This window comes from Myotis nattereri (assembly GCF_964212035.1).
Source record: "Myotis nattereri genome assembly, chromosome: 17".
In the NCBI taxonomy this organism is placed as follows: domain Eukaryota; kingdom Metazoa; phylum Chordata; class Mammalia; order Chiroptera; family Vespertilionidae; genus Myotis; species Myotis nattereri.
Genome location: NC_138092.1, coordinates 18,285,368 through 18,299,107, shown reverse-complemented (window position 1 = coordinate 18,299,107; position 13,740 = coordinate 18,285,368). Strand labels below are relative to the sequence as shown.

The following is a 13,740-nucleotide window of genomic DNA, read 5'->3' as shown; positions in this document are numbered from 1 at the left end:
TAATTAGTACATAATTGATACACTAACTTTTTCAAAAAGATTAAAGATAGGATCAAAAGTTATAAAGGAAGAAAATACTTTTAGAAAGTATCTAAACCAGTGGTTCTCAAGCTTTTTGGTCTCAGGACCTATTTACATTCTTAAGTGCCTTTGGGTACTTAATCTGTTTATTTGGATTATCTATCAAATTTTATCTATCAAATTTGACCATATTAGAAATTAAGCTATATAATAATTCCCCTGCTAGGGCTGCCTTAACAGAAATTTGTTTTCTCACAGTTCTGGAGGCTAGAAGTCTGAGGTCGGTGTTAGTTTCTTCTGAAGCCACTCTCTCTGACTATAGGTGGCTTCTCCTTTGTTTTTATGTGGTCTTCCCTCTGCATGTGTTTGTGTCCTAATCCTAATCTCCTTTAGGAGGACATCAGCGATACTGGATTTGGACCCACCCTTTGACCTCGTGTTAACTTCTATCCCCTAATACTGTCGCATTCTGTGACTAGGGGTTAGGACTTCAGCATGTGAATTGTGAGGGGATACAGCTCAGCCTATAACACTATCCTTCATTTAGATTTTAGCAAATGTTAACGTTTTGCCACATTTATTTTTTTCTCTGCTTTCCCACCTCTTCTTTTTGCTGAAACATTTTAGGAATGATTTGCACATGCCATGTCTCTTTACTCCCATTTTTAAATATTAATTCAGGAAATTTAACTTTGATACAATACATTAATGTCATGAGTCCATTTTCAAATTTTACCAATTGATCAAATAATGTACTTTTAACAATTTTTCCCCTGATTTGGGATTCATTCCCATGTCACATATTACATTTAGTTGTGATATTTCTTTACTCTCCTTTAATTTGGAACATCCAGTCACCCAGTATTTATCTTCTCCTTTGAATGAATAAATAGTTTGTGTGAAGTTAAAGTAATCCTTTTAAAGCAGGGGAGGAGAACCTTTTTTTCTGCTAAGGGCCATTGGATATTTATAACATTCACGGGCCATACAGAATTATCAACTTAAAAATTAGCCTACTGTATTTGATCATTTAATTACCTCATCCCTAATGCTTTGGCAGGGCCAGACCAAATGATTTCTCGGGCCTTATTATATGGACCATGGGCTGGATGTTCCCCACACCTGTTTTAAGGGTTTTAGTAGATTCTGTCATTTCTCTATTCCTTTGCTTTCTCTAGTGGCTTTCTGTCATATTTAGAATAATGTCTAGGATCTTTACCATAGCCTTCAAGCCCCTTTCAAATTTTCTGTGGCTCACTGTATACATTTTACACTGAAACACAATAAACACACACAAATTTGAAACAAAAATTTCACAAAACAGTACTATCCTTATTGTATAAGACAGGCTCTAATACTCCATTCCATACTATTTTTCTTTTAATCCTCGCCCAAGGATATATTTTCATTAATTTTAGAGAGAGAAGAAGGGAGAGAGAAAGAGACGTCAATGTGAGAAAGAAACATCAATCAGTTGCCTCCCGTACATGCACAACCGGGAATAGAACCCGTAACCTTTTGGTGTACAGGATGAAGCTTTAACCAACTGAACCACCTGGCCAGGACCATACTATTTCTAATGAAATAGAAAAATTTCTTCTGATCTAAGTTGATTTTACTACCATTGCTGAGACCCAGCTAGATTCTTTCAGAACAGAATTGTAGGACATCCAGCTGGTGTCAAAGAATAGCTTGATACGTGGAAAACCCACACAGCGGATGTCAGAGTGTTTTGAGTGTGGTAATATTGTGATAATGTTGTGAAAGTAAAGGAGAAACACAGGGAGTGTTTTTGCTTACAGAGTAGTAGGTACAGATCAACTCAATTTTTCATGCACAATAAGAAGAGAGTAAATTTTAGCAATTTTCTGTTCAGAATAGGAATTTGGAATTAAATTTATTTCATGTCATTTATTTCTCTATCTGGCCTAACAAATACTTTGTTTCTGAATAGATAAAACCTTTCTCTTAATACTACCTTTTAATTTAATTTGTTAATAGCAGTGATTAAGGGTTGTTCAAATGTCTTCACTTTGATATTTAATCTTTAGAAGTCTTATTAAATTGCTAAATGTTCTACAAAGAAAAGAAAAAGATAATCAATTTACTATTTGAAATTCATGTTTCCGGTTTTTCTCTAGAGAATGTTTTATTCTATTGTAGTCTTCATTGGTACTTCAAAAGTAAATATAACCTTTTCTGTAATAACCATGAGAACAGAAGAAATGTAGAGTTATATTTTATTAGCTAATGGGTTATGGATTGAAGAGGTTTTTTCCTAAGGCAGTAAGACATTTACATTTGGCATTAACAAAGAATGAGTTTTCTGAATAAGTAAATTGTCTAATGTAAATTAATTCTTTTAATTGCTAAAACTACATTTAAAGCCTTTTTATTACATGGAATCTTACTAAAATGTATTATTTGCCTAACATGTAGAGCATTATAAAGAGAAAGTAATATTTCTTTAGTGGATGAATATCATCAGTGTGACATTCTGTCTAGGAGGTAGAAAGCTAGAAAGACATCACTCTCAGTGTAACAATAAAAGACTGGATAATCTGTAGAATCATTACTTTTTAAAAATTCATCTGAGTACTTGAAGTTACAGGTCAACAAAGTAGCTTGAAATCTAAGGAAAAACAGGTGCCACCAAGGAGATATGGGATAGGAGAACAGGCCCATTTGAGCATAGGAAGAAGAAAGAACTGCCATATAAGAAGTCAACTAACAAATTGCTAAAGGCCTACTGTGGGCTAGCAAGAAAGTATAGACCAGGGGAGGGCAAACTTTTTGACTCGAGGGCCACAATGGGTTCTTAAACTGGACCGGAGGGCTGGAACAAAAGCATGGATGGAGTGTTTGTGTGAACTAATATAAATTCAAAGTAAACATCATTACATAAAAGGGTACGGTCTTTTTTTTTTTTTTTTTTTTTTCAGTTTTATTCATTTCAAACGGGCTGGATCCGGCCCGTGGGCCGTAGTTTGCCCACGGCTGGTATAGACCCTTTGGGATTCACATATCCTCTCCGTGGACCTTGACCAGGGCCTAACAAGAGAGCTTGCAAACAGGGGAGGAGGCAAGAGAAAAGCTGTTTTGGTGGTGTGGGGTAGGAGGAGATAAGTTACTAATTCTATGGGGAAAGTGTGAGGTCCTGCCTGCACTATTTTCCCTAAGTAACAAAAACCTTATTCTGCTGAGTGAAGAACACTAAATTGTAGCCCACCAGGGGCTCAAAAGAAGACCCAGTGCAGCTGAGGGAAATAATTTTTAAAGTACCCTCTCTAGCCTGGGCCTGACAGCTCAGTTGGTTAAAGCGTCAACCTAATATACCAAGGTTGTGAGTTCAATTTCCAGTCAGGGCACATATAAGAATCAACCAATGAATGTGTAAGTAAGTGGAACAACAAAAATTGATGTTTCTCTCTCCCTTCCTCTGTCTCAAATCAATAAATAGAAATTAAAACACATACACAAAATTAAAAACAAAAATACACCATCTCTATGGGGGGAAAGCCAGGAACCCATCGTAGGCCCAGACTGCTAGAAGTTTCCTGCCACTAGAGGAGGGTAACACTTCAAAGGCCCAAACCCTGATACCCAAGAACACAAGGTCCAAGACTGAGGCTGAGCCTAGTAGAGAGCCCTTTTCCTACACCCACCATCCCATCACACTCAGAAGGACCAAGTGGTAGGCAACAGCAGTATACTGCTAGGGAAGGAGCAGGAGCGCCGACTCCTTGAGCTACAGATGCAGAGTGAAGGGCTAAAGCTGGGGGTAGAATAGTATAGGTGAGGAAAATCTTCTAGCAAGTCCTCACCAGAGCACAAGATAACACTAGAGCAGCAGTTCTCAACCTGTGGGTCGCGACCCCTTTGGGGGTCGAATGACCTTTTCACAGGGGTCGCCTAAGACTATCAAAAAACACATATAATTACATATTGTTTTTGTGATTAATCACTATGCTTTAATTATGTTCAATTTGTAACAATGAAATTGGGGGTCACTACAACATGAGAAACCTGTATTAAAGGGTTGCGGCATTAGGAAGGTTGAGAACCACTGCACTAGAGGGATTTCAAGCTAGTGATGCACTGAAGGTAACTATAGCAACAACAAAACTGAAGCTGTCAAGAAACAAGGTAAATAATGTAACCAGACTCAGATGACCCATATTTTGAAACTATCAGACAAAAAAATAACTGGTTAATATGTTAATGGGATAATATACATGAATAAATGCAGAATTTTAGCAGAGAAAACCTGTAAGAGTCTAATGAAAATGTTAGAATTAAAAACACAGGAACAAAAGAAGAGACTGTTTTCAACAAAATCACTAGTATACTCAATACATCTGCAGAAAAGAAATTAGTTACCTTGAGGATAGGTTAGTAAAAATTAGTAGGACCAAAAGCAAAGTAGAGGGGGTGGAAATTAAGAACAAAAACAATGAGAGCATCTAAGAGCTGTGAAGCAATGCCAAATAGTCTAACATACACCTAAGTGGATCCCAGAAGGGAGGTGGAACATTCACCAAATTAGAACATATTCTGGGCCATAAAGTAACCTCAACACATTTAAAAGAATAAAATAAACAGAATGTTCTCTGAACATAACAGAATTAAATTAGAAATTCATAACAGAAAAACATAGAAAGTATTTGGAAATTAAACAGCACATTTCTGAATAATCCATGAGTCATAGAGGAACTAACAAGGGAAGTTAGGAAGTATTTTGATTGAACGAAAATGAAACCTGGAGCATTGTGGGATGTAGCTACAGCAATGCTTGGAGGGAAATTTATAGCATATGTTATGTAGAAAAGAAAAACCTGTTTCAATTTAACAATTTAAGCTTCCACCTTTAACTGGGAAAATAGCAAACCAAATATATAGCAAGCAGAGGAAAGAAACTGTAAAAAGCAGAAATCCATGAAATTGAAAACCAGAAGTAAGAAAACCAATTAAACCAAAAGCTGGTCCTTCAAAAACGTCAAGATTTATAAGTCTCTAGCCAGAATAATCAAGGAAAAAAAGAAGACACAAATTACCAATATGAGGAATACAAACAGGCATATCAGTATGGGTCTAAAAGACGCTAATGCAATATTAAGAACAGCTATTTTTTATAGATTTGACAATTTAAGTGAAAACACAAATTCCTTGGAAGACAAGCATTACCATAGTTCGCTCAAGAAGAAATGGGTAACCTTAATAGTTCCATATTTGTTATGAGATTGAATTTATTGCTAACCTTCTGACAAAGAAGCCTCCAGACCTAGGTGGCTTCACTGGTACGTGCTACCAAATGAAGAAACAATACCAATTCTCTATGGACTGTTCCCGAACATAAAGAGAAAGGAACACCTCCCACTTATTTTATGAGGCCAGCATTACCATAGTGACAAAGACATCACAAGAAAAGAAAACGGGGAAAAACAGAAAAGAAACCACTGTCCCTCATGGATATAGACACAGAAGTCCTCAGTAAAACATTTGTAAGTCTGATGAAGTAAGTAAAAAGGATAATACATCATGACCAAGTAGAATGGATCCTAGGATTTAGGATTGGTTCATTTCCAACATTCACATAATACAGCATATCAAAAGACTAAAGAATGATATTGACCATCCTACTAGATAATTTGACAAAATTTAGCATTCATTTATGATAATAAAAGTGCTCAGCAAACCAGGAATTGAAGGTTAACTGCCTCCTCAAAAAACCTAGAGTTATTAACTTCATACTTCCTGGTAAAAGACCAAATGCTTCCCCTAAGATTTGTAATAGGCAAGGGTGTTTTCCTATTACCCCTCAGCATCATGCTGAAAATCCTAGCTAGTTCAAGAAAAAGTAAATAATTATCAAGAGACTCCATTGCTACCATGAGAAAAATGAAACCGCTTTTTAGGTGTTATCTTAAAAGCAGTATTTACACACAATTCTTTTATCTGCTCTTAGCTTGCAACCTTTGAATGGAATTATAAGTTTATTTTTCTATTGTGGCTGCTGACCAATCTAAGCAGTAGCAAACATCTTGCAGTGGCATGGTGTTTTTAATTAGCTGTGGGATGCTTGGTTTTAAAATGAAGAATAGGAAGGCTAGAACTTGGTAAAATAAACACCACACAGTCTCTTACTACATAAAGAAAGAAAAAAGAATTGCAAATCATCTAGCTCATTTAAAGGGAATGTTTTGTCTCACAGTAATTTATTACCATCAAACTAGTTTATTATAATTTGTTTTGTAAACTTCCAGAAACTTGTCTTTGAATATATTAAAAGCATCCAAATCTTGTTTGAAGAATAACTTGTTCACTTTTTGAGGGGCAGATCCACAAACTATTTACTGAAAGATATGCATTATAGGAAAAGTATAAAATTGAAAGTGATGGGTATACAGTTGAAACTACTGAAAAAAATAGAATTTGACAATAACAAGCAAAATAATGAAATTCATATTTCTTGTTTTTGTTTTTAATTTTTATTGATTTTCGAGAGGAAGGGAGAGGGAGAGATCAAAACATCAATGATGAGAGAGAATAATTGATTGGCTGCCTCCTGCACACCCCCTACTGGGGATCGAGCCCGCAACCCAGGCATGTGCACCAACTGGAATTGAACCCGGGACCCTCTAGTCCGCAGACTGACTGTTTTTGAAGTAATGTAAGAGTTTAGAAATTTGTGTGTAAATTAAATATACTGGGATTAGGATAGAGTAAGGGTATGTTATTGTTTTTTATAGCTATTCTCACATTTTCTAAGTGCTGTATGAGCTACATGAAGATCACAACAAATTGGTATGTTTTTCCCACTAGTGCTCATCTTATTTGTTTCATTTGGAATGCCAGTAATATTCAAGGCAGAATGGACAGAGGATGTCTAGAATGGTAATAATGAACATTTGCATTTATTAAGGTCTATCTAAGTGCTAGGCACTGTTCAAGTGCTTGAAATATATTGTTTACTCAGCAAAGTAACTGTGAAATAAGTACTATTATTACCATTGTATTTACCGGAGAATAAAATGAGGCTAAGTCAAGCATGTCAAACTGCCACGAGTTTGACATGCTTAGGCTAAGTATTGTACCCAAAGTCATGGTCCTCACTCTCAAAGACCTGTAAGGGGAACGGAAGATAAATTCTATAAGAGAGGTATAAATGAACTATTAGAATACATTATTTCTTTTTATTAACATTGGAGAAAACTGCTTAGAAGAGAAAATGCCATTAGAGTATGGCATAAAGTATATAATGGGTGGAGGATGTGGAACAAGCAGAAAAGGCACAGCAGGTAAAGAAGTGGGAAAGTTGGGGGTGCAGTTTTGTAGATTGTGATCCAGTTTTGCTAAGTGTTAAGTTTCGAGGAGTAATAGGAGCCAATATTGGAAAGGTAAGTTGTGGTCACTTTTGAGCTTTCAAAAATGCCATTTAAGTCAGTTTGGACATTTTTGTTTAAGCATTGGAAAACTTACTGAAAAAGTAAGATTTTCTGAGGCGAGAGCTAAAAGGCACAGAGAACTATGCACTTAGTTGAGTGTGGAAGCTACTGATCCTAATCACCTTCCAGTGTGTATTTCTCTAGTAACGTAAGATTTTTTGCTTTGCAAAAATCCTTAGCCAATTATTCTAACTGTAAGATAGAATAAAATATTCCTAACTCTAAGGTTAGATTAGCTTTGCTGGAAGTATTTTTAAATAACTTTCTACATAAAATATTCAAAAAATATTTATCTAGAATATGGAGACAAGAAGACAAAATTCTGGTTCTTAAGATAGTCTTATGAAATAGGTGGTGTATTTGTTTCTTATTGCTGCTGTAATAAGTTATGCTGTAACAAAAATGCCAATTTATTCTCTTAAGTTCTGGGGGTCAGAAGTCTCTAAAATTGGTCTTTGGGACTGCATTCCTTCTGGAGGCTCAAAGGGGAGAATCCATTTTCTTGCCCTTCCCAACTTCTAAAGGTTACTTGCATTCCTTAGCTGGTGGCCTAAGCTTCCAATTTCAAAGCCAGCAGTGTAGCATCTTCCAATCTGTCTGTAACTCTTCTGCTTCTGCTGTCATATCGCCTTCTGTGTCTGTGACTCCCCTCACCCCCACACCCCCACTTCCCTCTCATAGGAATCCTTATTAGTACATTGGGCCCTCCCATATAATCCAAGATTATCTTTCCAGTTCAAGATCATTAACTTCATATCTACAAAGTCCCCTTTGCCATGTAAAGTAACATATTCACAGGTTCTAGGGGATTAAAATGTGGGCATGTTGGGGGGACATTATTTAGCCTACCACAGGTGTTATACATGTATATTAATAATTTATACAGTATGATAAGTAATTTGTCAGGAATAATATCCATAATGTTGGGGGTTCTCAGGGTTTAAGCAGCTCTTGGTTTCATGGTTGAACTGAATCTTGGAGAATAAGTAGGAATCCATCAGGGGATTGGGCTTAAACTGGCAGTCGGACATCCTTCTCACAACCCGGGACCGCTGGTTCCTAACTGCTGGCCTGCCTGACCACCCCTAACTGCTCCCCCTGCCAGCCTGATCACCTCTAACCACCTCTGCCTGCTGGCCCCTAACTGCCCCCCCGCCCACCGTCGGCCTGGTCCCCCCCCAGCTACCCCCCCCCCCCCGCCGGCCTTTTCACCCCACGCAGCCTGCTGTTCAGTCGTCTGTCCAGTTGTTTCGGTCGTGATGGCCCCTGGCTTTTTATATATTAGGACAGTACACCAAAGTAAATAATTTGTGAACAGAAAGATCTGAATTTGAATCTCAGCATTATGATTATTCTTTGTAGCCTAGAACAAGTTATTCCAGCTCTCCGAGTATGTTCTTTCATATATTAAATGAAGATAATAACAGCCTCGTGGATTCTTGAGATTAATATTTATAACATGTCTGATATATAGGATGTGCTCGTGAATCCTTGTAGCTATCATTGTTCTTGGTAATGATTACAAATTAGCATTTGTAAACTCTGTATTTGTATACTGTGGTTTAAGAAAGTATTCTGCTTATAAATTGGTATTTTATATCATGTTTTAAACTAGTTATTAAGAGTTAAGAGGTACTTTAGTGTAGTGGTTAAGACTCTGGCCTGGCTGGTATGGGTCAGTAGTTGATCGTCGACCCACGAACCAAGAGGTCACTGGTTCGATTCCTGGTCAGGGCACTTGCCCAGGTTGTGGGCTTGATCGTTAGTATGGGGCATCAATGTTTTCTCTCATCAATGTTCCTATACCTTTTCCTTTCTCTCCCTAAAATAAGTAAAAAACAAAACAAAACAAAAAACATAGATGCTGGGTTCAAATCTCAGCTCCAGGACTTATTACCAGGCTGTTCTTGGGCAAGTTACTTAAGTGCCCAGTTACAGCACTTTCCTCAGCTTTAAAATGGAGGTAGCAATACCCCATTTCTCCCAGGGCATTATGAAGAGTTTACCAGGTCAGGTATATAAAAAGTTTAGAATAGTTGCTGACATAAAGTGCTTTTGTCATCATTATTTTTAATAATTTGTTGAGTAAAATATTATTTTTGTCACTTTTTATTTTAGGTGAATCTTGGAAGCAACCAGTACCTCTTCTCTGTCATAGTGGATCCTAAGGAAATGCCCTGCTTCTGTTTGCGCCATGACGTGGATGCCCTGCTCTGGCAGCCACACTCCAGCAAACAAGACGAGATGTGGGAGCACATCGCCACTTTCAATGCTTTAGGTACACAGCATGCTCTTTTTCCTTTAAAAAACTTGAGCTGTCCTAATTACATTGGGATTGATTTCTGCTATAATTTGGTTGCTTGTACTCTAGTTGATGAATGTCAGTGCTTTTGGAACAGTAGGACTAAGCTGTTTTATGCTTGTACAGAAGATCAATGCAGAATAGAAATCAAAGTGGTTAACTAAACACTTGAAATATTGCAATCAATCATTTGTTTATTCCAATTAAGCTATACGGTATTAGCATATGAACAAGGAGTTTGACAATACCCTACTCAAGCATGTCAAACTCGTGGCTGGCGGGCTGCATGCCTCGTTTAAATAAACGAGGCTTACATGGATCTTGTATTCACGTTTCCTCAGAGTAATCTTCAAAAACATAGAATGCACATTAGGAGACATCTTTTTTGTCATGGGACAAAATGCAAAGAGAGCCATTCTAAATGAAAACATTTAGGGAAAATGGTGATAAACAGAAATAAAATGTATTCTATAAGATAAAGGGGAAAATACCAGTTTTTTTTAAAACTAGGGCTGGAAAAAATTTTTAACTATTAGTACATAATTGTAGACTTATGCAAGAATTGATTTTATATCAAAATACATTAGTATTGTGTGGGAGACATTTTTTACATGAATTAACCACAATAACTGCTTTATTGAAAGGTTATTTTAAACTGGCAACAGGAAGTAAAATTATGCATTTTGATTGTTATATGTGCAAATCTCCTATTGGGGAAATTTGTTAGCTATCCTTCGAGGTAATAATATAGCTGTTAAACTGGTTAATTCAGACTTCAAATGGATTTTTATGACCTGAAATAAAGTTTAAGTAATTTAGCTGCATATTTCTAGCCTTTCCACTATAATTCCTATTTTTTCATTTCCTATCCTCTTTTTTAGTCAGAGGAAACGCTTACCATAATTTTCATAAGCTCAGATCCTCCATTTGTAATCCCCAGATTCCCTAGTATAGAAGAAATGTGTTATGCTTGAGTTTAAGGTAAATCAACATTAGAGATATTATATACATTATTAATTTTGTCAGGGTTAGCCCAGAGAACTAATTCTAAGCTACTCAAATAGGAACCTACATCCTGTTTTTCCTTATCACAGGATGTAGATAATAAGAAAAAAACAGTGTTCATCTGCCTGTGCTCAGTGGTTCCTTTGCTCATTCATTGTTTGATGAACTTAATTCACTTTAGTGTTACATTTTTTATCTCATGTTACAGCTGAAAATCCTAATTTATATATAAGCTTTTTTAATCTGTAAAGTTAATTGTTAAAAAGATTAATACTGTTTTTTTTCAAAGTTTAATTAAAGGAAGTCCTAATGAAGTTTTATAAATTAGATACTTGAATGTTCTTTCAAGTTTGAAGTGGTCTCAAGGATCTACTTCTGGGAGCTGAATTACAACAAAATTCTGTTGTAGTGTTGGTATGTAAAAATACTAGCACAGCCGAAACCGGTTTGGCTCAGTGGATAGAGCGTCGGCCTGCGGACTGAAGGGTCCCGGGTTCGATTCCGGTCAGGGGCGTGTGCCTGGGTTGCGGGCATATCCCCATTGGGGGATGTGCAGGAGGCAGCTGATCGATGTTTCTCTCTCATCGATGTTTCAAACTCTCTATCTCTCTCCCTTCCTCTCTGTAAAGGGTCAATAAAATATATTAAAAAAAAAAAATAAAAATAAAAAAAAAAAATAAAAAATACTAGCACAGAAATAGAGAGAACATATTGTGCATATTAGTACCTTCAGGAATGAGGCCTGTGTTATGAACACACCCCTGAAATACCTTTACAACGGTAGCCTATTTATTGGTTGTTAAGAAAAAAGAAAAAGATTGTGTCATGACCCATTTGTGATTGATGAACTCAATTATCTAATTGGCATTTAAAGATATTTTGGTATGTTTTTATCATTTAAAATTTTAGCTGTTTAGTGTTTTAATTATTCATGGAAGTCATATGGTGCTATGTAGTTCCTTTCTTGAAAAGTTGAAACCCTGTCTATTTTGTCCGTTAGGTATTAAAGCTGTATTTTTGCACCAGGTGGGAGAGATTGATTGTGGCTAATCATTAATAGTTCATTGTTGAGTATTTATGATATATCTTTAATTTAGGCTTTTTAATTAATAATGAATCACAGCTTTTCTCCTTCTGTTTAATATATAGTTTTTCTTCTGTCTCATTTGTTGGCAGGCTATGTCCAAGCATCAAAGAGAGACAAAAAATTTTTTGCCTGTGCTCCAAATTACTCCTATGCAGCCCTTTGTGAGTGCCTGCGTCGAGTGTTCATCTATCGTCAGCCCACTCCCATGTCCACTGTACTTTACAACAGAAAGGAAGGCAGGCAAGTAGGGCAGGTTGCTAAGCAGCAAGTAGCAAGCCTGGAAACCAATGATCCTATAGTAGGCTTTCAAGCAACAAATGAGAGATTGTTTGTTCTGACTCCCAGAAACCTCTTTTTAATAAAGGTGAAAACGGAGAACTAGTTACTCCAACAGGTTGGCTCCTCTGCGGGGAGGAGGGGTCAGTGGTAGCTGGAAGTCTGGGCAGTCATGCTGTAACCTGTTAAAGAAAACGATCTTGTATGAATTTTTATTTTTTAAAGGATATTGGAATTATATTCAAGAGATTATGATTCTATAAAAGCTGAAAATTTAGAGAAAATTGGCTTCTGTAAAAAAAGTAGATACCATTAGCAGTGTAATTATTTTTTAAAAGCAGAGGCTAGAATCTTTTATATGAAAACATGTACAGTTCATTGTTTAAAAATAAAAATATTTATCATGTACTCTTTGTTCATTGACATCATTTCTACATTCTGTACCTATAGAATGTACAGGATAATAGTTAAAATGTTGATGCTTGTAAATAATTAAATGAACTGAATAGCTGAGGTAGAAGGGGAAATATAACAGACGTCTAAGCAGATCTAATATTCTTAAAGTTTGCTGAGAGACCTTAAGTGTGTTTTAAGCCACTAAATTTGTGGTAATTTGTTAGAACAACCATAGGAAACAAACAGTCTTATCCCCAGATTAACTCGAGATGGGTCATAGATCTAAATGTAAAGCCTGAAACTTCTGAAAGATAACAAAAGCAAATCTTTGTAACCCTGGGCCACACAAAGGTTTCCTGCATGAGACCAAAAGTGAGATCCATGAATGAGAAAATTGAAAAACTGAACTTCATCAAAAGAAATTATGTTCTTGGAAAGACAGTTTAGGAGAATGAAAGACAAGCCACAGACTAGAAGAAACTTGCAAGTGCGTATCTGATAAGGGATTAATAACCACAATATATAAAGAATCCTCAAAACTTAGTAAGAAAATAATCAAATGAATACTTTTTTAATGGGCCAAATTATTAAAGAAACATCATCTCAGATAAGATACATGAATGGTAAGTAAGCACATGAAAAGTTGCTCAACATCATTAGTTATTAGGAAGTTGCAAAATGAAAGCACAATGAGATACTACCACATAGCTACTGAAATGCCTCATGTTTAACACATTTCGTACCGCTCAGGAGTTTTCTCGTGTTTCTCGCGCCATCTGTTAAGGACCGCTCACGAGTGTTCTCGTTTTTCACGCCCATGGAAAAAGGAGCAAATCTAGATACTTATGTAAATTTTGTTTGGTCCCTCTTCATAGAGGAAAATGTTTTACGCAGTACCATACGTTAAAAAAGTACCAGGAACTTTAATTGTTTAATTGTATTTGTAAATGAAAATGTTATAATTATTGAAAAACAACACCTAAAGTGCATTATGATGATTTAAATAATGTGCAGTCCCTGGCGTATGTCTTAGAGATTTCTATGCGGTACGCAGTGTGTTAAGATGGTTCATGCCAAGTGTTGAGAAGGATATGGGGCAATTGGAATGCTCATACATTGCTCATGGGAATGTAACATTGAGCCACTTTGGAAAGCAGTTTGATAGTTTTCTGAAATGTTAAACAGACATCTACCATATGTGCCAGCCA

The 13,740-nt window shown here is 36.3% G+C and overlaps 1 protein-coding gene across 1 annotated transcript in view; it reads left to right on the top strand.

Moving 5' to 3' along the window:
• NUDCD1 (NudC domain containing 1) overlaps positions 1-12,544 on the top strand; it is a 54,471-nt gene extending 41,927 nt beyond the window's left edge. Inside the window, exons 9-10 of the mRNA XM_081111622.1 lie at positions 9,585-9,744; positions 11,950-12,544. Of these exons, the coding sequence (XP_080967748.1) occupies positions 9,585-9,744; positions 11,950-12,242 (453 nt within the window). The 3' untranslated portion in view covers positions 12,243-12,544. The remainder of the gene's footprint in view (positions 1-9,584; positions 9,745-11,949) is intronic.
• The last annotated feature ends 1,196 nt before the right edge of the window (positions 12,545-13,740 follow it).